The sequence below is a fragment of the Rhea americana genome, unplaced genomic scaffold (genome assembly GCF_003343005.1).
Source record: "Rhea americana isolate MKP2758 unplaced genomic scaffold, rheAme1 scaffold_472, whole genome shotgun sequence".
NCBI classification, from domain to species: Eukaryota; Metazoa; Chordata; class Aves; order Rheiformes; family Rheidae; genus Rhea; species Rhea americana.
The window spans coordinates 85,774-112,520 of record NW_028186615.1 but is presented as its reverse complement, the minus strand read 5'-3'; the positions used below and the strand labels follow the sequence as shown (position 1 = coordinate 112,520).

Here is a 26,747-nt window from a genome sequence, read left to right as displayed (position 1 = left end):
CTTGACTCATGGTTCCCAAGCCTGTCAGGATCTGTCACCTTCAGGTAATCTGAACAAGGAATTTCTAAGATGGAGATTTGCCATTGCACAGTCACTTGTGCAAGGATTCTGCACCCTGGGACATTTTTTTTCATGTCTGAGCCTCACTGTATGCCCTGGGCAATCTGTAAAAGGCATTCTGCATCTGGCTGCATACTAGTGGAGTCAGTCTAAGCATGGAGGAGGAAGCAAGTTCCAGTTGGCTATTTGCACTGAGTTCACACTCCTGCCCTCACCACTGCTAGCAGCAGCCATGAGATTCTGCGCCAGGTTGGGGTCTGTAGCTGACAGCACTTGAAAATTTTTCTCAGGTGACTCCATACTGATCTTTTGCTCCTTGGCATTGAAGAGAAGATTGGGGCTGGTGGAGGAATTACCTGGAAATAGAGAGAGGACTATGTCTACTCAGAACCATCATGGGGCTTCTGAGAGGTTTCTAGAGAAGCAGGAAGGATACTGTCATCTGCTTTCCCAAGTTTTCCCTTCCCCTGGGCCCCATGCAGCAAAGAAACTTCTAAAGAAACTCTCTGCTGTCCAAACCGTGGTTCTTGGAGGAAAATGTGATCACAGAAGCCTCCTAGGACTCTGCATTTGGGGACATGTTATGTCTACTGCCCCAAAGCAGGCTGGGCTCTCCTCAGCCCTCATTTACAGGAGTTGCACTCCTTGCACAGTCCCAGCCCTATCTGGTCACCCCGTCACATACCTTTGCCCACTCCTTGCCCTGTGATGAGCCAGGTGAGAGCTTGCTGGTCAGGATCGAGGAGCAGAGGCCAGAAATGAGAGCAATGATGCATGTCTGTGAGGAGCATCAGGGCTGTCAGGCGACTGTCTGTGCTCTGTGGCTTGCAGGCCTGGTCCCAGGCTCGCTGATCCCTTGCCGAGCTCAGCAGGGTCAGAAGGTCAAAATCACATCGTACTGGCAGCAAAATTGGATTGCAGGGGGCTTGACCTGGGCATGACAGCTCCTTTTCTAGCAGCCTTTGCACATCATTGGGTTCTAGGGGACTGTGGCAACCAGCACACAGGTCCTGCCATTTCTCTAGCAACTCTTGACGCCGCAGTGGGGGGAAGGCACCTAGGTAGGACAATGCAGCTGCACAAAGGACAGCATCTCCCTGTATTGTACTAAATCTCTGCTCCAGAAGCTGTTAAGAGACAAGAGGAAGTCAGGAGTCAGCTGCCCCTTCTTGCATCCATGGAGGTCCCCACAAGGAGACCATCCTCCCCACTCCACCTGGGAGACCTTGCAGACAGAGAAAGCAGATGAGCCAACAGAGAAGACCAAGGAGACAAAAGAGACAGAATGGCAAAACTACATCTTCTTGGGAAGCTGATGGCAGTGTCTGCTAATGCAGGAGGGGTGCAGCAAGGCTGCCCTGAGCCTTACCTCAGCAGTTGCTGTGTAGTTGGCCATATGCTCTGCTATGAAGGTCTCCAGAGCACCAGCTGCCTCCTTCTCCTGCAAGCTGTGATTCAGCTCATGAACCAGCATCTCCTTGTACTCTACAGCATGCTTCAGCTTTATGCTCCAGCCATGGCTGAGCTTCCTGAACCGCTCAGCCTGCAGACGTTGGTCATCCAGCCACCCCTTCTCAGTCTGGATTTGGAGCTGGCAGTGCTGCAGCTGCAGGAGTGTGGGCTGCCACATGCCCAGAGCCTGGCGGTACCTGTAGATAGCACAGATCCACTGGCACAGAGCAGCAGCTGCAATGCTGACATGGCGCAATGAGGTGGCACAGAAGCTGCCACTTGACACAGCGTGGCCCAGCACGTCCAACAGTTCATTGGAAATCTCATCCTTTGGATAAGAAAGCAGCTCCTGCAAGGCAGAGAGGAGGAATGACCCTAGGTTTAAGGAAATCCTGTGATATGACACCATATAGTCACTGATATAATAACAAGGTTGTTAGCTGGATAAGCACAATATCACCAAGGTCAGATTCCAACATCCCTGCAGACTTGCACACAACCTTGGGCTCCTCTATGCCCATCAGGTGAGAAATCCACAGAATCAAGTCCTGAATGTCCTGCTATGGAAAGATGCCCCCAACTGCCCATTGATGTGTGACAAGGCCACCTGAGCAGTACTACAGGGCCTGTATCCTGGACAAGGCATGCATCTTGAGGAGGAGAACCTCTTGCAATGGGACAGTCCATGGCTATCTATTGGATTGCTCTTGGCTGCCCAGGTCTTCCCAGCCTTTCAGCCATGGACTGATGGGGCGTGAGATTTGGAAAGCCTGTGAGCCAAAGATGCTATACTTGTACTGAATAGGAGCAGGTAGCCATTTTGACAGAAAAGAGGGGRAAAAAAAAGCATGTGTGAGAAAGAGAGAGAGAGAGAGACTTTGTTAGACCTCAGGAAAGTCATTGGGTAGATATCTTCATGGAAGCATCTCCATTTGCCTCAGAGACTGAAACAGCTAAAGTTTGCAGGTGCATATTCCAGAATAATCAGAAAAGTACTATGCTGCCAGGCATGGGCTAGGATCATATTTATTTTACTCCTGATTTTTTTTTTCAAGCCCTACATTAAACCTTGATAAATGCGTATTTTCTATTTAGCGTAAAGCTTTTCTGGTACTGAGAGACAAAATGGATCCACTTAAAAAGAGTAAGCTGGAAGCTTCCCGAGAGCCATAGATCTGCTGTGCCCAAGGCCTGTGCTCTGGGAATCGGAGGACTGCAGTGGGCCAGATGTGCAGAGAGATTGTGAGACTGGCCTGCCCCAGTACTCATCTGGCACCTGAGAGAGTTATTCCCTGGTTCAAAGGTTCAGATCATGACAGAGGAAACAGAGAGACACTGGCATTGAATGAGCTGAATGATACTGGGTGTCACGACAGGCACAGGGCCCAMCTGAAAGCAAGAACATGAAGGGGGCTTGGAGGGGAAGCGGACTGGGAGACAAACAGAACAGCCATTCTAAGCAAAGCTTAGCACTGGCTTTGTCACATGACTAGCCTTCAGTGGCAATTATTTCCAGCATCTGCAACAGCTTGATCCTTTAAATGTGACAAAAAGCAAATCCAAGGTACTAATGCCAAATCAGAACTGCACTGCAGAGGCCCTTTCCTTTCCCAAAGAAGGACAGAACCCCCTTACTCTATGTACATTTTGTATTTAACCCTGAGGAACAAGGGACAAAATAACTTTGAAGGTCATCCAAGCCACTCTTTATAAAAGAGCTGTGTGTTAATAAAACTAGCAGCATGTATGTAGTCTACACAAAATGTTAGTAAAGCCAAAGACAAACTGCTGCACAGTGCCAAATGCTGCTTCTAGCATGCTATTTGCAATGTAAGTTTATGACTACTTGAAAGAAAAGATAAACAAAACTAAATGAATTGCCTGAGTTCCCTCTCTGCTTGTCAAAGCTACTATTGTCACACAGACATAAGTTATTCCACTAGCTTCTCCCAAACCCTGATCAATCAAAAGCAATACTACAAGGTAAAGACATTATAGTTGCTCTTACAGTTGTATAATATGTATGAAGAATCTATAAGAGCTCTAGGGATAAATAGGAATCAAAACTCCAGGAAGTTTGCTGTGACTTTGAGATAAAAGATAAGTTAAACTAATACTAGACCATTAAGATTTAAGAAAATGCATCAGTTTACCTAATCATGGCCAGAACTAACGACTGACGTCAAACATATTTTAAGTTTATGTTCTCTTATTTTTGTTTTTCCTTTATAACCACTTCCAGTCTCTGCAACAAAAAAATCCAAGCATTTGTTGTGCTAGAAGAAAGCATGTTGTTTTCATCTAAGCTCATCTTTTGTTTAGAGCAGTTCCAGGCCAAACTGACAGCACTAAGTATCCTACTTTTTCTAAGTCAGTAATCTAAATAAATTGGTGCTGCAGCAACTGGGCCCCTCTGCAACAGTGACTCGTGGCTGCTCTGCACTGGTGTCTCTCCTGCAGCTGGGAGTGAAAGCACTGACAGGCATCATCTGGCAGTGCACAGCAGGACCTCAGCATGCCCTGGCACTGAATCCTTCACAGTGGTGGCCACCTTTGCAGTAGCCAGCTGCCTGAGCCCCTTCAAGCCTTCCAAGAAAGGGAGGAAGAGTCTTTCCCTGACCACTTGGCTTAGTACTACACAGTGAGATGTCAACCTCCAACTGGTTGTGATTTCAATCCAAGACAAAGTTGTGAATCCGAAGGCTGGGATGTGTTCACTCTTAGGAGTTTATTTGCAGCTGATATTATCTAGTGTAAGGTAAAAAGGGAAGAATCTTTCTCTATATACAGTGCTGAGGCATTCGAGAGGAAATAAATCCCATCTTGGCACAACATTTAGTGGTTTCAGACCTGGGTACAGCTCAGCTTTCAATAGAAGCCTGCTTGATAATCACCTGTGCTARCTGGGGACTAATCTAATCAACTTTATCAGCTGCAAAGTAGGGCTCTCATAATGCCTTCAGCCTCAGGGTACAGGCCAGGGACTGCAGAAGGGGTTGCGAGGGTAGGTTCTGGGGGCAGCTAGCAGGTGGGAAACCATCCAATCTGAAAAACAGCGTATTTTCTTATTGTTAACTGATGTTGTGAGAGGGAGCTCAAAAAATTACAAACAGCATGGACCTTGGGATGGCAGAACATGTGGACCATGGCCCTTTATCTGCAGTGTCTGCATCTATTGCTCATCTCAGTCTAAAAACTCAACAGGCTATGCTCCAGTTGATAAAAAAATGCAGCCTTCTTTTGGAGAGGTATTCTGCACTGTTGCAATCACTTTGGTTTGTATTGCTTTCCTTTAAGTCTGAAGACCCCTTCAGAAGCCATAGTGTTTAATACTTCCTGGCAGGCCCAGAGAGACAGACAGGAGACCTAGAGACTCTTGAAACCACAGGACTCACATCTATAAGGAAGTTAGTCTTGGAGCTGCTGCAAAGCATACGCAAATCTGATCTACAGTTTGAGGCACCAGGGAAAATCTGGCAAATCTCTAACAGGAGAACAACCTTCAGATTTTCCTGGGAGGAATTTTGGTTTCTACACATAGCAGCACTCACAATGGGAATAGTCAGATGCTCTTGTTATGCTCCAGACTGTTTGGTGATGACTGGCAGAGGCTGCAGGACAGAGGTGCAGGTGAGGTTATGAGCTGAGGAGACAGGCCCTCTCCCTCACCTGGTAGAAGGCCTCCTGGCCCAGGAGCTGCCTGGCACTCTCCCAGCCAGGCTTTCTCTTGAACATCTGGCAGAGGACATCTGTCACTCGGATGACAGGCTCTGGGGGCATGCGGTAGCTGTGCAGCTCCTCAATATGATTCATTGTCAGCTCAGACAGTGCAGTCTGGTAGTCCGTGGTCATCTGAGGAAAAAGATGTCTGTGTGTGTATACCACCAACCTGTGTAATGCCCCACAAGCCGGCATCCAGACTATGTGTCTGTGCCTTCACCCAGCAAGACCCAGTGAGCCCCTGCAGCTTCACTTATGCCTGCAGAGGCTATTGCTCCAGCGGCAAGGACAAGCTGCCATGGATACCTGCTTCAGAGCAGCCTCTCTGGTGTTCATTAGAATTTTGTGCTCCTGTGTCAGGACCTCAATGCGGGCCTTGTGGTCCTGACAGTCCTGTTCCTCCTGCATTCGGACTGCTTTCTTGTGCTCTGCACGTTGCCTGTACCACCCTATGCTCTGTGTGGAGAAAGTGCAGCAGACAAGGCGTCACTGCAGCCCCATCTTGTGCTCAGCCGAGATCAACAGAAAGCTCAGCCTCTGCACTAACAGAATGGCTGACATCATATTATAAATTCAGGGATCCTAAATTTGCAGAGTCCTTGCACACTTCACTAATTCCCTCACAAGAATAACTATTTACAGTAAACAGTTCAGTGCTGTACACTGAGGCTGAAAAGTTGTGTATCATGGCATAATACTTGTCATAAACTACCTAAAACCCAGCTTTTTCTTAAGGTTTCTCTTTGGGCTATAGGTATTGAACAAGCAGGATTCAGTGACAGTACACAAATTAAGCAGGAATTAGATGGTTTAGATTATTAAAAAAATTTTCCTCCAGTCTCTGTTTTTTCTTTTCCCTACTTGTACAAATTGGTTTATGCGTGTATATAAACCACGCTGCAATAACCAGCGTGACTCTTCAAGAGCTCATTTACTGTAGAATTTCACGTCAGGAGTAACATTAGAGAAGAATATGTAAATAAACATGTCATAATTTTTGCCATAGTACACAGGAAATGCAAACAAACTAGTACACTAACAACACTGGGGTCAGCAGGGAAAACAAATAGGCCCTGCTGAGCCGCCAGCCATGTAGATGCCCCTGCCAGAACTGACACTGGGGCACTGGGACCTCAGAAGCTGCCCTGCATTGCAGCAGCAACCCAGATGACCTCCAAGAAGAGCACTTCCCTTCATCATCATGGAGCACTGCTTGGGGACACTGGGGTCAGCATGGAATCCCAGAGTGACCCTGCAAACCATCCCACAGCAGAGCACCCACCCTAGGGCAATGGGGCCAGCCCTGATCTCCAGGAAAATTGTCTCTGGTGATTTCTTGCCTCGTAACACCTTTAAGCAGCATCCTGGAACACTGAAGCCAATACTGATTGCCAAAGAAAGTGCCTTCCCACAGCACTTCCAGCATTGCCCCAGCACTGTGATGAGCAACCCAGGGTGACTCTCCTGGCTCTTCACCCTCTATGCAGCACTGCACACAGGGAGCCTACTGATGGGAGAGAGAAGACATAATCAGGGCCCCCTGCTCAAAGATAGCTTACCTCCTTGACCTTGACCAGCTCCTCCTGCACTTGTGTGATGTGCTGGCTACATGTCTTCTGCTTCTGACTCACTTCCTTCATCTTAGCTAAAGCTTGTTTCATCCTGCCCAAGGGAAGAGGAGCAAAGAGGACTGTTACCCTTTGCACTCCAGAACAATATAGCTATAATGAGCAGATCTATCAGCAGTTCCCAGACAGCAACAGGTCTGGGAATGCCCAACCCCATCTCCTGTTCCAGTAGTGTCAGATGAAGTGACAGGCATCTCTAGATGTCAATTCTGACTTTATGAACACCCTTTGGAGGCTCCTTTCTCAGAGAAGGAGTCAGACTCTTCTATTATATATGTGGATATTGAAGAGGTGGAAGGAGAAGATAGGAGGAAGGGAACTGGCATTCTTCAATCCTGTTCAACATTGTTTCTGTGTTCCTAGGTGAGGGGGAATGTGGAACAACTACTATGCTATCTGTCCCAGTCGCAGCTCTCTTACTCATGGCAGACTCATGCATGAAACACAGGCATCATGTTTGACCACAATGAGGAGCAGGCTCCTAACAGCCACCCTGTCCTTCATCCATCTCCGTGCATTCAATGAGAGTGCAAGCCTCAGGGAGGAAGTAAAAGCTGTTGAATAAGGAATAAGGCTAGTACAAGCATAAATGGGCAGCAGTGTAATGAGGGTGGAAGTGGAAGACAGTCCATTAGGGTCARTGCCAGAAGGGCCTGGAAAAACCTCAAGTGGAAATAGTGGGGGCATTAACTCTGGACTGAAAGGGAGACTGGCCCATTTAAAGAGGCGTTCCAGTGATGCACCATGTCTCACCAGTAGGGATGAGATTTGCTAGCAGCAGAGGGCCCTTCTGACTCTACTTTCTGGTATCTTTGTGCAAGATGAATGGAGAGTTTGCTTAGGGCCTGGGGGCATAAGATGGTTGCAGTGGGACTGGGGGTAAGGTCTACTTACCGATTCATCTGCCAGCTACACTTCCCATGGAACTGTGCTGACACCAGAAGAAAGGTATCAAGGAAATCCAGGAAGGTCTTCGGTGTGACGAGGGGTACGTCAGACACCAAGTGTTCAGCATAACATCTAGCAGAGCAGTGAATTGAGGCCATGACAGTGGCAATGTTGCCAAGGGACTTCTCTATGTCTTGCAGTGATCCTGCAGCTGACACACAAACAAGGACAGTTAAGCAAGTATGTGCAGCACTGTCAGAAGTGAGGCTCTGAAGTCAGAATGGGGTAAACTGAACGCCTGGATGCTCTCCTTCCTAGGCTGAGACTCCAGCACTTTGTGCAGGCAGGGCCATAGGATAGCCAGAGGGTGCCTCACCTCGGCCCTGCAGAGGCTGCTGACTAAATGCTTCCTCCAGGTGCTGAGTTGCTATTTGCTCCAGCGTGGCATGGCTCCAGGGATGGTATATCTCCGTGCTGCAAGACATGCTGAGCAGAGCAGAGACTGTAGCTGCAGGTAAGCCAAAGGGCTGCCAGCACTGCAGTTGCCCACCATGACCACCCAACAGCAGCAGCACATGCAGCTTGCTTTTCACAAGCTGGTGAAACCTGAAAGATGAATCACACAACAGTTAGGTCTTTGCATGAGAACAACCAGTGGCAACTCACCCCTTCATCTGGCATAGCCTTCCAGAGCCAGGCAGGGCAGCACTGCACACCTCTGCCCAGTGCATAGTACTCCCTCTGAGACAGGAGGGAATCCTACTGGCAAACCAGTGTCCAAGGCTGCCCATTCTACATTCCTTCTACCTTTGTATCATCATGTCAGGTCTTGGTGTCTTTCTGATGCTCTGGTTCTCCTGCAGCAACGCTGTTACAATAGATGCCATGTCCTCCGAGCTGTGCAGGCCAGGATAGGTGCCCTCCCTCATCAGCATCATCACCTTCTGCACTGTGCCCAGATCTATGCCTTGGTGCACCAGCAACACTGTCTGTCTGGCCAAGACCCCAGCCTGCCAGCAGGCCTTCCTGACCAGTTCCCTCACTGCTTCTTCTTCTGCTTGTTTTTTCAGCTCAAAGAGTTGGGAAGACATGACATGAGCTACCAGTGCCACCAGTGATCTCCTCCCAGTGCAGAGGTGCAAGGAAATGAGGGCACCATGCCTCTCCGGACCTGAGAGCACACGCAGTAGGTGCACAAAATGCTCGGTGACCTCTCTGCACAGCACAAAATCCTTGGGAAGGATGGTGCTGAGCAGCTGCTGGATGGTGTCCCACTGTCTCTCCTGATACATGCTCTGGGCATCCTGGCTAGAGGAGGCCAATGTAGGAACTCTGCTGAAAAGGATGTCACGTAGGTCCTCCCCTGGCAGGAGCAGCAGGTGAGATGGCAGCAGAGGTCGGGCAGTCTCTCTCCTTGTACAGCACCTGCACTTACTTTTTGGGATGTTGATTCTGCATTTGCAGCTGTGCTGGTCCACGGGCGAATGCACAGAAACAGCCTTTTCACCCATCTCAGACACATCAGGCACAAGCAGCTTTAAGACAAACCCTTGCAAAGGAGAAAAGCTTTCTAGGTCCAGAGCCAGGGCTGGGGCCTGCTCGACAGGGTCAAAGGCATCCATGCCTTCAGAGCCATTGCTGCTCTGAGAACCAGACTCCTCCTCACTGTCAGTCCGGATGTCCTTCTTGAAGCCTGTTTCCCCACATGCTTGAGCACCATAAGGGATCAGGCAACTCTTGATGCTGTTACACCAGGACCTGTCCCCCTTGCTGTTGAGGCCCTTCAGGATGCGGCGCTCAGAGCAGAAGGTGTTTATGGCCACATCCAGCACCAGCTGTCTGCACTGCTGTTGCTCATGTGCTGTTGTCAGAGGGTCACAGAACGTACGCAGAGACTCATGCAACCAGAGGCGGACAATGACCCGTATGTTTAAGAGCATACTGAAATTCACATCTGGTGGGCTGCTCTTTGCTGCCATGGTGCTGCTGGGATCTTCTAAGGGGCTGATGAGATGAATATTGGGATAAGGCTGCAGCAGGAACATGCTCTTGAGGACTTTCTCTATGTGGTGAAAGGAGAAATGAGAGAGGCAGTGGGCAGGTGAAGAGCAGAACCTTGACCGCACAGCCTCATACAAGTCCACAGTGGCCTCAACCAAGGCGGTGGCCAGCTCATGGTGTCTGCAGAGAAAGGGGAACCTCTCTAGCCAGCCCTGAAGGGGTGGTGTGTGGCAACTGACCAAGGACTCCTTGGTGACAGCAGGCATCGAGAGAGCACTGAAGAGCCTAGTGAGGCGAGGGGAGAGAGGATGCAAATCGGCTGCTGGTGCAGCCATTGTGACAAGGTAGTTTATCTGTGTAGAGCAAAAATGTTGGAGCTCCAGGCTTTTGGTGCTGTAGACCTCCTGGTGGGACAGTGCTTGACGCAAAGTTTCAGATACAGGATGACTTGCCCGTTTAGGATCTGCAGGGAAGATAATGCTATTGTACCGAAACAGATTACCCATGATGAAAACATACATGTAGATAGGGTCTAAGCAGGATCAAGGGACAGGCCTAAGGAGCAGGACCAAAACTGAATTAATACACCTCCTTTAAGATTTATCTATCCTGTGGCATTCCAGAGCTACTCCCAGCTGAGCCCAGGGATACTCTCTGGCTTGGCAGGTGGCCAGGCCCTGGTAAAGGGTTGTCTGAAGGGCAGGGCACAAGACATCAAATGAAATTACCAAGCAATAGGTTTATAATTAACAAAAGGAAAGTGCTTTTTTTTTTTTTTTTCCCCAAACAGCACATAGTTATTTACAAAGTGGAACCCACTGCTATGAGACTGTATGAAAGCTGAAAATATTAAACTGGTTCAAAAAATAACTAGACAAATAAATGGGGAAAAGCCCATTAAAGGCTAACTGGCCAAGACCCCAGCCTGCCAGCAGGCCTTCCTGACCAGTTCCCTCACTGCTTCTTCTTCTGCTTGTTTTTTCAGCTCAAAGAGTTGGGAAGACATGACATGAGCTACCAGTGCCACCAGTGATCTCCTCCCAGTGCATCTCCCTTTGCAAAAACAAAGGTACAAACTCTGGCTAATAATATTGTTCAGCCTCAATTTTCTGGAACTTAGGAGAGTATATGGAAGAAGTATCACTGTTTATTTCCTTGTTCTTATATATTTTTTCTGGGTAACTGATACTTGCTTCTGTGAGAGACAGGAGAGGGTGCAGACAGACCTTTCGGCTCTACAATCATTCCTCTGCTGTCAGATGCAAGCCCTTCTCAAAGCAAATCTGTGTGCCCAAATGGCATATGTGATAGCAATTTTCACATCTACTTTGCACAGTCCCGGCAAGGCAGGTGGGACGGACATGGCATAACGTGCCTCTCTCAGACCATCGAGATACTTGTTTCAAGGGATAGAAAGGAGTTCTGTTTCAGTCTTCCCGAGAGGAAGATACTTGTAAGCACTTGCATCTCTTGTTCATCTCAGAGGCAAGGGCACACTGCCAGCTACCACACAGAGATCCTCCTAGGAGGCACCTGCTCAGCCCCCAGCTCCCAACAGTAGTCCAGAGCTGCACATTTCTTTTAAAGTTCATTTACATAGGCAGCAGAGTGAAAACACACTGGCGCAACACCTTGAGTTATTCTGAACAGGCAAAGTAAGAGAGAGACAAACTCTCTGAGATATGCAAGTCAAGGAGATGCTGGCAGCTTCCAGCCCTGCCAGGCTGAGCTGCACCAATACCAACTGCCCTGCAGCTCCTGGTGTACCAGAGTAGCACCTGACTCTTTCACAACCCCATCCTGCACTGCTCCTGGTGCAGCGGGCACTGTGCACCCTGGGTCAGGGCTCAACGTGTGCCACATCACAACAGGTTGCAGCTCCACCTTCAGGGCTTTAGGAGATCAGAGGATGTGACCAGGCCATAGTTGTATCATTTCCATCTACTGCACAATGGGAGCATCAGCGCCCTGCCTTGAGTTCTGGTAGGTGCCCTCTGGATAGGTGCCTCTGGTAGATCTGGGTGCTATAAGATCTCAAGAAGGGGATATGCCCTGGCACACCAGTTCACAAGATGAGCTCACCAAACGCCGCTGTGTGCAGGTCCTCCAAGAGGAAGAGGCAGGTACTCTTCCTGCCCTGGGATATTGGGGCCCATTGCTGGGGCAGTCTGGGTCCCTGACCTGGGATCCTGCTCTCCAGCAGCTGGCGAAGGTGGCTGGCACTTAGCAGCGGGGAGACAGCAGTACGCTGGTAGGGGTGAATGGGTGCCACCAGCATCTCCACAAAGGATGACTTGCCACAGCCAGGCTCCCCTGCCAGCAGCACAGGCTGCTGGGAGCACAGGAGCAGGTCCGCCACATACAGGATCCGCTCATACTGCAGGGAAAAGCAGAGCACAAGTGTGGTAGAGACAGTCTTGGAGCCCAGAAAAGCAGCCTTGTACTGGGTTTGCAGGGACCATACTGATGAAGGGATCCAAACCTCCTTGCCATATTTCCTTTGGGGTCTGACTGGTGAAGGTTGTATATAACAGCCCCATATAGGCCTGAAGGAGGGCACTGGCCCTCACTAGCCCCTACAGACATCTTCTTACACCAGTGGATGGTGACATCACCCCCGAAATACCCAGGATCCAATCATGTTTGGGACTAAACAGGGAAACCTGAGACTCAGTCATACACCTGCTAAAATGGGAGGACACACACGGTGTATGGAAAAGGTTTCCCAAGCAAATGGTTCAGCCACCAGGGCCTGGTTGTACCTGAGACAGGACAGAGAAGGTCATGGGGATCCCCTTGACTCTGCTGTGCAGGTATGTCCCATCAAAGGTTTTCAATTCCCCATCCCCAGGCTGAGGATAGAGATCGAAGACAGAGCATGCTGGTGGCAATTCAATTCTGTAACGGCTGTTGTACAACACTCTGCGGGCAAAACAGTCAAAGAGGTCCTGGTGTCTGTAAAGGAAGAGACAGACACATGGAGCTAAGAGGCGGTTGCTCCCCAGCTCTACTCRGTAGACCCCACTGCCCTCTTCAAGTTAGGACTGAACCCAGAAGTCCTGACATCCAGCTCTTTCCCTTCTCCTCACCTGTATGTGCTAACCTCTGAATCCCACACTCCTGCCTGAGCCTGGGACAGGGCCTAGACTGCAAACTAGAGCTTTCACACAATCACAAAACCACAGAATCGGTAAGGTTGGAAGGGAACTCTGGATATCATCTAGTCCAACCTCCCTGCTCAAACACGGTCACCTAGAGCATGTTAGACAGGGTTGCATCCAGGCAGGTTTTGAATATCTCTAGAGGAGACTCTGCAACCTCTCTGGGCAACCTGTTTCAGTGCTCCCTCACTCTCACAGTAAAGACGTTCCTCCCCACATTCAGGCAGAATTTCCTGTGTTTCAGTTTGTGCCTGTTGCCTCTTGTCCTGTCACATGGCACTACTGAAGAGTCTGGCCCCATCCCCTTGACCCCACACCCTTAAGGTATTTGTATACATTGATATGATCCCCCCTCAGTCTATTCTTCTCCAGGCTGAACAGGCCCAGCTCTCACAGCCTTTCCTCATAGGGCAGATGTTCCAGCCCTCTGATCATCTTTGTAGCCCTGCGCTGCACTCTCTCCAGTAGCTCCATGTCTCTCTTGCACTGGGGAGTCCAGAACCAGATGCAGTACTTTGCACTGGGGAGTCCAGAACCAGATGCAGTACTCCAGATGTGGCCTCACCAGAGAGGTGAGGCAGGATCAGAAAGTAGAGCAGCAGGATCAGAGAGTGGAGCAGCAGGATGACCTCCCTCGACCTGCTCGCAACACTCTTCCTAATGCACCCCAGGGGACCTTTGGCCTTCCTGGCCACAAGGACACATTGCTGGCTCATAGTCAAGGTGTCCACGAGCACTCCCAGGTCCTTCTCTGCAGAGCTGCTTTCCAGCAGGTCAGCCCCCAGCCTGTACTGCTGCATGGAGTTATTCTTCCCTAGGTGCAGGACTCTGCACCTGCCTTTACTGAACCTCACGGCTTTCCTACCCATTGTCATTTCCCYGCCCACATGACAAACCGCTGCTGTGGAAATCACAGGTAAGAAGCTCAAGGGGGACAGGACAAGAATGGCTCTGAGAGACATGAGGGACTATATCCTACCAACACATTTCAGTGGACACCTGAGTAGTACCTAGGTTGCAGATGGCCTCCAAAACCCCAGACATAGGCAACCACAAAGATGCTCTGAACAAGCTGATGGTGATAGGCAGGGACAGTGTCATCCAAAAACTGGCATGAGAAGGCATCTCCAACCACAGAACAGGTGCTGGCTCCCACTGGAAGAGAAGGAGAAATCACAAGAAAGACAGGGAGATACTGGTCTGGCAGAGGGACGACAGTGCTGACTGCTTACTAAGACCTTCTCCCCAGTTGATCTAGGTTCAGCCTTCCTCGTCCCAGACACACAAGAGGCATACACTGACAAAGACATTCTCAGAAAAGGAGACCCTGCAATCTTGGAGAGTATCTGGGACAATCATAATGTTAATACTTTAGCTTGTGTTCTGCATCTGACTGAAGCAGACAGACTAGAGGACCCAAATATTTGGTACTCAAAAACCTGCACTGAATGACACCAGGACGCTCTTCATTTCTTTTGTTGCCAGGGCTTCCCTTACCAGCCAGGCCATCTGTTCTTAGAGACTGGCACTCTCTGTCATTCCGGAGTAGAAGCTGGTCCAGCAAGGCCTTCAGTATCCTGGTAAAGGCTGAGGTCTCTGACATGCCATAAGCTACTGGCCTACGCAGTTCAGTGTGAGTGTGCAGCACTGAGCAGCAGTTTTGCTGCAGGAAAGCAAGTGTGGTGGGGAAGATATCCTCAGCAAGGCCCCGCAGCATGGCAGTACTCTTCTTGGTCACACTGTACAGACTGCTGACAGAGGCCAGGGCAGAAGTAAGCAGCGCTTGCCAGAGGCCTGAGCCTTCAAAGTACAGCAGGGAGCAATGTGTCAACATGGATGGTGAAATACTGGAGATTTCAGGCAGCTCAAAAAGAAATCTCATGCCCTTAGGGCGCTGCAGCTCCTGTCCATTGGGGAGGCTGAGAGCTCCTTCCCTGCTCAACAGTGATGAGATGGGCTCCAGCCACTCTGGGCTGGCAGTTCCATCAAACACCAGCCACTGCTGAGTGCTGAGTGCCCCCACAGTTGGGGCTGAGGCTGAGACAGTCAGTTTCTGCAGTATCCTGGGGAAGACACCCTCCTGCCACCCACTGTCCTCCTGGCTGCCCAGTAGTTCCACAGTACTGAGGCTATTGGGGCAGAGACAGAGGGTGCTCACTGCCAGGAACGCTGACTCCTCTCCCATGCACTGTCTGCTTGCGTGTGACGCCAGCTCGCAGGACTTGCTCATGGCCAGCTGGCTCAGAGCTTGGGCCAAGGTCCTCCATGCTGTGGTCTTRCCGCTGCCTGCAGGCCCCACCAACAGGACCCCAACGGATGCCAGCAGGGCTTGGTGGAGCTCGCTCACAAGGCTGGCCAAATCAGCATCTGCACTGAGTCCATCCTCATGAAGCTGAGTGGCTGTAGCTCTCAGCAGCTCCACAGGCTCCTGTTCCTCAGGGAGCTGACAGCAAGAGGCAGGAAAGATATCTCTGAGCAGCTCCCACATTCTGCTCAGGCTAGTACTTGCCCGGCCACAAAGGAGTGGGGAGAAGCAGAGGGCCTGCGCAAGGGCTTGTTCTTCAGTCAAGTCTTTAGAGACAGAGAGCTCAGCTGGGACCTTCTCCTTTGCCTGAATCCCTGTGGGTTCGAGAGATGGTTGGATCAAGCTTTGAGATAAGAGGCCTACTGCTGTGTCTATCACTTGCTTGAGCAAGGCCAGGCGACTGGGGACAGGACCCACAGCCAAGTCCTGCTCCAGCTGCAAAAAGAAGGTGAGCTTCTCAGCCAGGCATGCAGCCTCCTGGAAGCCTGCAGCCAGCAGGGTAACCTCCAGAACCCGACGAGTTTCTGGGGCCAAGACAGCCACAGGGCGCAGAGCCAGCTGCAGCTGCTCAGGAAGGCGCTGCATGGTGGCCAGGCAGCCATAGGTCTCCCTTACTCTGATCATGCCTCCCCTGAAAATGACTTTTCCCAACTCCTTTGGCTGAAGCATCTCAGCCTTGTCCAAGACTGGGTTATGTAGGACAGTTTTACCCCCCCTTTCCTCTCCTTCCTGTCTCCTTTTGCTGTCTTCACTCTGGTATTCCCAGCCAGGTGACTGCTGGCTCCTCTTCCTTGACAGGGCCATGCAGCATGCCTGGAGGTCAGAAAGGAGTTGGCTGAGCCCTGACAGGGTGCCAGGCTCCAGCAGCTCCACAGTTTCCAGCAGCAGCCAGGCTCCTGCCTGAGCAGCTCCACTCAAGAATTGGCTGAGGCAGCCTAGGTCCATCTGTGGGGAGCAATATAGTATGACAAGATGACGTCCCAGGGCCCGGGAGAGACCCTGGACTGTCTCAGTCTTCCCTGCCCCACAGTGACCGAGAGCAGCCCCACAGCGGAAGTCCTCCAGGGCCAGGAGCAGGCCCAGGACACTTCGCTCGAGCAGGGGACTGCCCATGAGGCGTGAACAGGGCCCCACATATTCATAGTTGTAGGGCAAGTGGGCAGTGAGGATCTCAGCCCAGCAGCTAGGGGTGTTGGCATCCCAGATGTCTGCTGGGGCTCCAGCTGCCCTGGCCCTTTCCGGGTGCAAGGTAACACGGTACTTGAGCACTGTGGCCCACTCGAAGGCAGTGGGTGAGCTGATCTTGTTTTCCAGCAAGCGGGCTAGCACATCACGCTGGTACATGGTGGTGGTGAGCAGGGCMCCCAGCAGCGTGCCATGGTGGGCACTGCTGGGCCGTGTGGCGTGGTTGGCATGATAGTTGTGCACGTAGTGAACAAGGGCTTCCACTCTGAGCCCATGCTTAAGTTGAAGGCCAGGCTTGGGCATGGGGCTGAAAAGATGCTCCTCAAGGTCCAGACACCACAAGGCCTCGTCAGCCAGCAGCACACATTGGGCTGGGAAGATGCCCACCAGTCGCCCCCAGTACTCAGCCAGAAGGCTGAGTTTTAGCTTGCTGGTGCCTGAGCACTGCTCAAAGCACTCGTCAAGCTGGGGACGCAGGGCCAAGTGCTCTGCCATGCACTCCTGCATCAGGCGGAACAGTGTGTCCTTCATGCAGTATTCCAGGGTGCACAGCCAGCTGCTGACCTCTTGTGTTAACTGAAGAGGAGGATTCAAGGGCACCATCTCTCCACAGGCCCCCACCAAGCTTTTGACTTGTGCCAGTGGCTGGATAGTGAGGATATCAGCGTTGGTAGTGACAGAGGGTTTGTAGAAGGTGAGGCAGCACACACCAGGGAAGCAGCGAGAGGCCCAGGCAGTCACCTCTGCTGGCTCAAGAGCTGAAGCTATCATGGCCACCACCTCAGTGTTGCTGAGAAAGAAGAGGCGGGGGAAGCTTACACGTGTGGCCTCCAAAACATGCTGTAGAGCATCAACGATTGACTGCAGGTCTCTGGCACCCTCATTCAGCATRGCTTGCAGGGCTGCACCCACAAATTGGCTCTCCCGTCGAGATGTGGGCACAGGCATCACACTGGAAAGCACCAAAGGGTCCCTGCATGTCACTTGCATGAGCTCCCGGAACTGGCTGTCCTGCTTCTGGAACAGGCGATCCTAGCACAGAGGAAACACACATGTGAGACTCTCCAAGAAGCAAGAACCAGGCAAATCTCCCTGCAGAGCAGAAAAGAGGATGAATGGGACTCCTCTCTGAATTGGAAAGACTGCCCAGTTCATGACAGGTAATGCAAAGAGAGGAAAGACTCCACATTTCAAGGCTGAGGCACACGGTACAAGGGAAGATGTTGGGAGTACATAAATGAAAGTGGGAGGAGACTGCCTAGGTCAGGAAGGGGCTAATGTGCAAAGAAAACAAGTCATGTATATAAGGCATAGTCATGCACATATTCTGGAGGGGAGTGATAAAGCTGATCAGGGAAGGGGAGAGGGAAGTTACTTACCAGCTCTCCACTGGGTAGGCTGATATCCATCTCATACAGAACTTTATTCAGAAAAATCCATTTTTGCTGGAAACTGACCCAAATGTCCAGAATCAAATCTGAGGAGAGAGGAGTGGGGCTGAATGCTCTCAGAGAACTTCCAAGGCCAGCTCCTTTCTGGAGTTTCCCAGAACACCAGCCCACAGATTCTGAATTCTCACCAAAAGTCCTCAGGGCAACAATCCATCTCTCTGCCTCATCCTGGATATACACAGCATGCAGAGAGGAGATGATGTTCTGGAGCATTAACAGGCTTCTCTGTGTCAGGGCTTTGAGCTCTGTGGCATCTGAAATGGGTGAGAGACTGGCTAAAGTTCTGGACACATCAAGGGAGAAAAGGACACTAGCTGACCAGTGAGGTGTCAGATGCAGAAGCTGTGCAAGCTTTATCTTAACAAACATAGCAGGTTTAGCTTGAGCAGCTCAGCTCAGMATCATCTCTAAGTCCCATTTGCCTGGATTGAAGACAGGTTATTGAGACACAGTGGGGACATRTGTACTCACACACACTCTTGTTAGGCTGGTGGCTAACCCTTGAGACCTTCCAGAGCTTTCTGGAAATACAAACTCAGCAGATAAYAAGAAACTTCAGCCTACACTTAATCTGATAAGTCATTTGAATAGCTCTTATTCTTCCTAATCACATTGCCTCTTTCAGTCTTTATTTTTCTGGACTAAATAAGCCAAAAGTCTTTTCACCCTCTTTACAAGGTCAGCTCTTCATTGCTGCAGTCATTCTCTTTTAATATAGTTTATGTTCGCATTTCTTGGTTTTCAGAGACAGAACTCCTCAGATGAGTTTTCACCAACACCTTGCACCATATCAAAACTTTCCTATCGCTTCAGAAATCCCATCTTGGGACAGTATTTTTCAATAATCTAGCTCCTTACACTCACAGTCATCCTCTGAGCAGCCACACAAATAAGTCTTTCCTCCTCTTGTGTTCTTACTTACTCTCTAGCTTAAAGAAGAAAAGATGGAGACTTGCTAGTAACTGGAAGGTATCCAAAAGACTGTGATAGCAGAAAACATAATGGCTACAAGGGAGTCTGAAAATCCCCATACAGATTAGGTCACATCACTCTGTGATGCCAAGAGCAGATTTGTAGGTACAATTACTGTTACTTTGTGGAACAGGCAGTCAGGGAACTTGCAAGAGGAGAATCAACCTTGACTTTATCCTGAATAGCAAGGAGGACTTTGTTCAAAATGCAAAGCTGAAGAACCACTCTGCAATGACTATAATATGCTTAGATACAATATCCTTGTAGGAATGACAAATGTCAAAAATCCACTATAGTAGGGACTGTTTCAAGAAGGGGAACTGCATAAAATGAGGAAGATGATTTTAAACAAATGCAAGCAGAGCAACCTAGGAGTTAAATACTTTCAGATGGCATAATAATGCTGGAGGATCAAGGCAAAGACTTGAGATGAGGCAAAGGAAATCTGGCCTGATTAAAAGTAGAGAGGTGTCCAAGAGCAATAAGATATCATTCAAATAGTTGTAGTTGTATATAATGATGAAAATGGAAAGTGTCAGAACAAATCAGGCCACACATAAAACAATAAGAAATTGAGGAACAACTTGCAAATGCAGGTGACWGATTTATTCAGCATAGTAAAGATCAAAGAGGTGTATATAGCCATGAAGGACAGAGAGAGAGAGGGTGAAGAGAAGTCAAATCTGCTCTTTTGAGTACAAGAGTTAAGGGACATCAGAATGAGCTAGTAGTGGGCAGATTCAAAACACGAAGTGTACATGTGAAGTGAAGCTGAGGACTACCTTAGCAAGTGCTGTGCTGAAAATCTACATTGTTTCAAAAATAAAACCTACAAATTAACAGAATAAAAATCCATCCAAGACTATTAAATTCATCTGGTTCAATACATCATTTACCTTGGTTTTAGCAGCAGTCTGTCACACTATCCTTGTAGCCAAATTGGTGAGAAATTAGTTGGACAAGTGGACAATAGGGTGAGTGGAAAATTGGCTAGCCCATGGATTCAAAGAATGATGATCAGCATTACARAGTCTAACTGGCAGCCAGTTATTAGTGATGTCTCTCAGAGATTGATCCTGGAAGCAGTAGTAGTTAACATCTGTAGAGACAGCCTGGAAAACAGGACGTAGTGTACCTCCAGTGAGTCTATGGATGACACCAAGCTGGGGAGAGTGAACTGTATGCTGGAGGGCAGGACTGTGTTCAGAGGTACCTGAACAGGCTGAGAAATGGACTGACAGGATCCACACAGAGTTCAGAGTTCAGATCCTCACAGAGTTGTGTGAGTCCCTGGGCTGGAATAATCCTGTGCAGGTAGACAGCCTGGGGGCAGCTTGCTGGGATGCAGTGTTGCAGATTCTGGGGTACAAGAGGTGCCCATGAGTTAGTTTTAAGCAGAAGGTTGGATTAAAGGAGATCCAGAAGTCCTGTCCAACCAAAACTACTCCAGGATTCTGAGAAAACATTACTATATGCTTTCCCTGTTATATTCAAGCAGATACCCATTACTGACCACTATTAGATGGAGAATGCAAAGCTAGAAAGGCTTTGGTCTGATCAGATAGCCATTATCATTTTCTCTTGCATTGTATGTATACATATATACATTGATTACAAATATGTTCAAACACCTGAGACCTGGGCATGCTAGAAGGAATGTCACAGCTCTTGCAGTCAAGGAACTCCCTTCCCGGGTCTTGAATCTCTCATTCTAGAGTATTTCTGATTTTCAAATCCCTCTAAAGGAGGGTGTCCTTGGGGAAGAGCTCCATAGAATGGTGAACAGTTTTCACTAGAAATAATAGTAGGGGTCTAACTTAAAGCATCAGCTTGCTTTGCCCTGAAGACAAGCTCCTTTGTCAGATTTTCTACTTGTATCTGCAAGGAAGAGATTGGCAGCAGTTTGCACAGTAGTTCACGCAGGAGGAGAGCAATTCAAGAGATATTCAAGGCCCACCTGGATGCAACCCTGTCTAACATGCTCTAGGTGACCCTGCTTGAGCAGGGGGGTTGGACTAGATGACCTCCAGAGGTCCCTTCCAACCTTACTGATTCTATGATTCTAAGATTCTATGATCCGTGTGAGAAAGAGGTATCAGTGCAGGAGGGATGCAAAACTCCTTCGCTGGCATAGCCTTCTTTGACAGGAGGAGCCAAGTGATTGATGAACAGAGAAGTGAAACTAGAGATGCATTTGKTTTGGTTAGCACAGTAAAATGCCTCAATGTAGACTCTGGCACTGCAACTGGGACAGTTCCTGGGAGGGCAGGAAAAGGAGAGGCCTATTATTTCTTCTCTTTGCCGAGATCATCTCAGTCTGGTATGACAGTTGGGAATGGGTCCAAGCTATTTTAAGCCTCACTAGGTACCTCTAGATCACTCAAAGSTGATCTGCCCATGTGGTCAACTGGCATCAGCCTCATCTACCTGAGAAGGAGAATACAGGCTTTGCTCTCAGCAGGCGCTCAGACCCCTCTGCCTTCTTCAGCAGAAGCCAGTCCTGGCCTAAGTCAACTCCTACTGTCTTTGGGGCCCTCCTGTGTCCCAGACAGGACTCACTAGACAAGATGAATGTGCCGCTGTCCTTGGAAAAGTGTTCTTGCTTGAGTGATTGGTGGTGCTGGCTGGCTGGCTGAAAGGAGAGTTCAGGAGCTTGTGTTTTCAGAATGAAGTTGATCAGGCGGAAATGCTTCTCCCTCCAAGTCTTCTGCACCAGGCGTAACATGTCTTGTGAGCAGTAACGGGCCTGCTCGTTTGACCAGATCTGGAAGCACCAAATGCATAGTAATAAGAGAATTCAGATAGAATCACAGTCACAGCTATCCCTGTTGAGGCATTGGAGGATACTGCAGGGACTCTTCTGGGCTGTGATCTCACTGCTCAGCAGATAGCTCAAGGGGCTTGCCATATATGAAGTCTATGCATCCTTTGTAATCCTTCCACCTTGCTACAACATTATACCCTTAGAAATGTGTAGCAAATTTCATCTCAGATTTGGTTTCTGCAGCTTTCTACTGTCATGTCTGACAGCACTGCCCAAGAAGGAACTGAAAGAAAAGTGACCCAGGCTGAGTTCAAACTCTCTCATGAAATCCAGACATGCACTACAAGCTGTACAAAAGGCCACAGGCAGGATCTCGGCCTGCTGCAGCTACAGCTACTAATAGCACCTCCATTTAGTCAAGGGCTTACTGCAATTCTCTCTTGCAGAGCACAAAAAACAGCAGATAGAAGCTGGGCCAGCTTACCCTGCAGATTGTATCATGATGCTCCAGCAGTGGATAGGACATCAGCTGGCTTAGTGTGAACTGCAGGTTGATAGGGCACTTCAGACCCATTGCTGAAAAAAAAGGAGAAAAAAATGCTGCTGTATACTTTGAAAGTCTACATACAAGCACAGGGAAACTCTGAAGGGATTACAAGAAAACACAGACCTCCAGTAGTCACAAAGAAAAAGTATAATAAGTACATATTAGCTCCAAACAAAAATTTTTCACCATGAAGGTGATCACTCATTATAGCAGGGGTCAGAGTGGAGAGAATCTCCATCCTTTGAGATATGTAACACTTGTCTGGCCACTGCCTTGAGTAAGTTGCTCTAACTGAACCTAGTTTGATCAAAGGTGGACCAGAGACCTCCAAAGATCCCTTCCAGCAAATATATTCAGTAATATCCAGGTGAACAATCCTGATGAACAATCCAGCATTGTCCTGGATAACTAGTTCACAGAGCTCATTGTCCTTCCCGCTGAAAATAAGTATTTCATTTCTATATTTTATTTGTCTGCCCTTAGTTCCCAAACTCTGTGTTTCAGCAGACTTGAAATTATTTCTATAACACTTCTAGTTTGTGAATATTGGACAGCAGTAGTCTCACTAGTGCCATACACTGGAACGTGCCATCCTCTGTGTGTGATATTCTGCTATTCAGACAGCCCAGAAACAAACTCTCCCTGTCAGCTCCCACAATTACTCCCAGGGTCCCTTTCAGCATTGCTGTTTATCAGGATGCAGACCAGAATATTACAACCTTGACACACATTTTGATAGCCTAAACTACTCTCCTGCATTGTTAGGCCTGCAAACACAGGCAATCTCTCATAAGAAGAAAAAAAYCCCACCCCACTAGCCAGAGTGTGCATAAGGAGCTGTGGAGAAGAAGAAGGTGGTAGAATGTTCACTGATCTCCACAGTTAATCAGCTGAAACACTGAAACACAGGATCTGATAATACTCACTGCCAACAGCACTCATTTTCTCTACCAGGAGCTAAAAGCAGTATATGATGCTTTTCTTTCATAATTACATTTTTAGATCTGTCTATAACTCAGTTTTTAATTCACTTATTGAAGCATTTTTACAGAACCACAGAATCATAGAATAGTTGAGCTTGGAAGGGATCTCTTGAAGCGTCTAGTTCAATCTTCCTGCTCAAAGCAGGGTCAGCTTGAGTAGGTAGCTTGGGACACTGCTGAGTCATGTTTTGAATATCTCCAAAGATGGAGACTCCGCASCCTCTCTGGGCCCCTGGTCCAGTGTTTGACAGCCCTTACTGTAAAACAAATTTTTCTTATGCTTAAGTTGAATTTCCTGGATTTCATTTTGTATCCATTGCACCTTATCCCATCACTAGGCACTACTGGGAAGAGTCTGGCTCCATCTTTTTCACTCCCTCTTATCAGATATTTTTACACACACACACACACATACAGAATCATAGAATCATAGAATCAGTAAGGTTGGAAGGCATCTCTGGAGATCATCTAGTCCAACCTCCCTGCTCAACCAGGGTCACCTAGAGCATGTTAGACAGAGTTGCGTCCAGGTGGACCTTGAAGATCTTCAGAGAAGGAGACTCCACATATATATACATATACATGTACATGTACATATACATATACATATACATAAGATCCTCCCTGAGTCTTTTCTTCTCCAGGTTGAAAAGTTGAGGTCTCTCAGTGTCTCTTCATATGAGAGATGCTCCAGGCCCTTAATTACTACAAGTCTGATCAAGCTAGCAATACCTCAGCTATTACTTTTCAAATAAATGGCACATCAGTTTCTCAGGAAATGGCAGCATAACAACCCTGCAATTACTGTTGCACTGAAATGGGTAGACTTAACTGCCACTCTGCCAGACCTTGGCCTCTCCAGCACTCCAAGGAGTATTGCTGTAAGTCTTTCCACTCAGTAAGGGGTTTTCCTGAATTGAGCAGTTGAAGATTGAGACCAGAATGCCATGGCAGATGGCCTTTGCAGGATTGTGTCCTCTTCTTCCTTAGGTCTCCCCCTTCCATTTTGGAGATTAATCAGACTGCAACACTCACCCATGAAGATCTCCTTCCAGCAGCTGCTTTTTAGGAGTGGACTGCTCAGCTTCTGGACAAGGGGCATGAACTCCTGGAAGCTGCCTATCATATTCACACAGGCTTGCAAGACAGAGTGATCAGCTGTCAGAGACTCTTTTATGTGCACTATTTCCCTTTGCCAGTCAGCCATCTTTTCCGTCGCCAAGGAATAATTGAACTGTTGGGAGAGAAAGATAGAGTAGACAGGACTCACATAGAAAGAGACACTCTTCAAAACAAACCCTTCCAAAGAGTGGCTGTATTATGTTAGATGAAGAATTCATTTAACTCAATGTTTTGAGAATGTTGTGCAACAGATGCTTAGAAAAGAGTACAAGAGCAGGTAGTCAGCATGGATTCACCAAGAGGAAATCATGCTTAAACAATCTGGTAGATTCCTATGATGGCATGACTGACTGGGTAGATGAGAGAAGAGTAGTGAATGTCGCGTACCTCGACTTCAGCAAGGCTTTTGACACGGTCTCCCATAACATCCTCCTAGGCAAGCTCAGGAAGTGTGGGTTAGATGAGTGGACAGTGAGGTGGATTGAGAACTGGCTGAAAGGCAGAGCTCAGAGGATTGCGCTCTGCAGCGCAGATTCTAGCTGGAGGCCTGTGGCTAGCAGAGTTCCCCAGGGYTCAGTACTGGGTCCTATCCTGTTCAACTTTTTCATCAATGACCTGGACGAAGGGACAGAGTGCCTCCTCAGCAAGTTTACTGATGATACCAAGCTGGGAGGAGCAGTTGACACACCCGAGGGCTGTGCTGCCATTCAGAGAGACCTGGACAGGCTGGAGAGTTGGGCAGAGAGGAACCTCCTGAGGTTCAACAAGGGCAAGTGCAAGGTCCTGTACTTAGGGAGGAATAACTCCATGCACCAGTACAGGCTGGGGGCTGACCTGCTGGAAAGCAGCTCTGCAGAGAAGGACCTGGGAGTGCTCGTGGACACCTTGACTATGAGCCAGCAATGTGTCCTTGTGGCCAGGAAGGCCAAAGGTCCCCTGGGGTGCATTAGGAAGAGTGTTGCGAGCAGGTCGAGGGAGGTCATCCTGCTGCTCCAYTCTCTGATCCTGCTGCTCTACTTTCTGATCCTGCCTCACCTCTCTGGTGAGGCCACATCTGGAGTACTGCATCTGGTTCTGGACTCCCCAGTGCAAGAGAGACATGGAGCTACTGGAGAGAGTGCAGTGCAGGGCTACAAAGATGATCAGAGGGCTGGAACATCTGCCCTATGAGGAGTAGCTGTGAGAGCTGGGCTTGTTTAGCCTGGAGAAGAATAGACTGAGGGGGGATCATATCAATGTATACAAATACCTTAAGGGTGTGGGGTCAAGGGGATGGGGCTGGACTCTTTTCAGTAGTGCCATGTGACAGGACAAGAGGCAACAGGCACAAACTGAAACACAGGAAATTCTGCCTGAATGTGGGGAGGAACGTCTTTACTGTGAGAGTGACAGAACATGGACCAGGTTGCCCAGAGAGGTTGTGGAGTCTCCTTCTCTGGAGATATTCAAAACCTGCCTGGATGCAACCCTGTCTAACATGCTCTAGGTGACCGTGTTTGAGCAGGGAGGTTGGACTAGATGATATCCAGAGGTTCCTTCCAACCTCAACCATTCTGTGATTCTGTGAGCAAAGCAGCTCTCTGCCATTCTTTGTCAAGTCCTTGCAACTTGAGGCCTAGCAACTTCCTAAACTACAGATTATATCTATACCTTTGTGCTTAATATTACATTGTAAATTTTTCATTTTTAACTTGTCTGAACTTGTTTTCTGACCTCATTTATTCTTTGAAACTCCACACACATCTTTTCCAAGCAGAAAATTCCTAGTGTATTTAGTAATTCCTCTTATGAAGACATCCCAGAAGTATTATCATGGTTGCTGTCCATACTCAACCATTGTGTAGTTCTGCAATAACCTTTCAAAGATAGGAGATCAGAACTGCCAGCAGCATTCAAGATGCAGACGTGCAGTGGATTTTTACTGTAGTGCAACAGTATTTTCCTGTTTTTCTTTGTTACATTCCCTTTTTGTAGTTTCTCAACTGCCTTTTTGCTTGTTTCTGAGCACTGAACTGATATCTCTAAAAGAGTGCTCCACAATGGCTCCAGATCCCTTTCATTACTAGTAAAGCTACTTTAGAGCCTGTCACTGTTCAGTTACAGTAAGGTTGATTTTTCCCAGTGTGCAATACTTTGTATTTAATAAAATGAACTCTGTCTCTCATTATGTTGCCCAGGTATTCAGCATCACAAGATCTGCTTTGACAATCAGGTTTCATTTCCACTTCCTTGAATAAATATGCATCACAAAAGAACTTTTGAACTCACTTTTAYAGTTCATTTATGAACATGTTGAACAGTGCAAATCCTTTAAGATCTCAAAAATTCCTAACCCGAGATTTTTCTTTAATCTTTTGACAATGCAGTATCTTTAAGAGCTTTCAGTGAAAGACATTGTCAAAAAGCTATTGAAAGTCAAGTATATTAAATCCTTCAGATCTTCTTTATTCACAAGACTTCCCCAAAACACGGGCAGATTTACAGAACTTGATGTCTCTCTGTAACAGC

The 26,747-nt window shown here is 48.4% G+C and overlaps 1 protein-coding gene across 1 annotated transcript in view; it reads right to left on the bottom strand.

Moving 5' to 3' along the window:
- Positions 1-26,747, bottom strand: part of DNHD1 (dynein heavy chain domain 1) — a 59,348-nt gene that overhangs the window by 11,716 nt on the left and 20,885 nt on the right. The window contains exons 14-31 of the mRNA XM_085316565.1: positions 24,153-24,351; positions 22,072-22,163; positions 21,383-21,587; positions 17,980-18,105; positions 17,780-17,877; positions 14,408-17,432; positions 13,921-14,065; positions 12,512-12,704; positions 11,931-12,126; positions 8,556-10,212; positions 8,125-8,354; positions 7,755-7,953; positions 6,792-6,894; positions 5,539-5,688; positions 5,182-5,364; positions 1,430-1,861; positions 746-1,187; positions 276-416 (exon numbers count right to left, since the gene is read on the bottom strand). Of these exons, the coding sequence (XP_085172691.1) occupies positions 276-416; positions 746-1,187; positions 1,430-1,861; positions 5,182-5,364; positions 5,539-5,688; positions 6,792-6,894; positions 7,755-7,953; positions 8,125-8,354; positions 8,556-10,212; positions 11,931-12,126; positions 12,512-12,704; positions 13,921-14,065; positions 14,408-17,432; positions 17,780-17,877; positions 17,980-18,105; positions 21,383-21,587; positions 22,072-22,163; positions 24,153-24,351 (7,816 nt within the window). The remainder of the gene's footprint in view (positions 1-275; positions 417-745; positions 1,188-1,429; positions 1,862-5,181; positions 5,365-5,538; positions 5,689-6,791; positions 6,895-7,754; positions 7,954-8,124; positions 8,355-8,555; positions 10,213-11,930; positions 12,127-12,511; positions 12,705-13,920; positions 14,066-14,407; positions 17,433-17,779; positions 17,878-17,979; positions 18,106-21,382; positions 21,588-22,071; positions 22,164-24,152; positions 24,352-26,747) is intronic.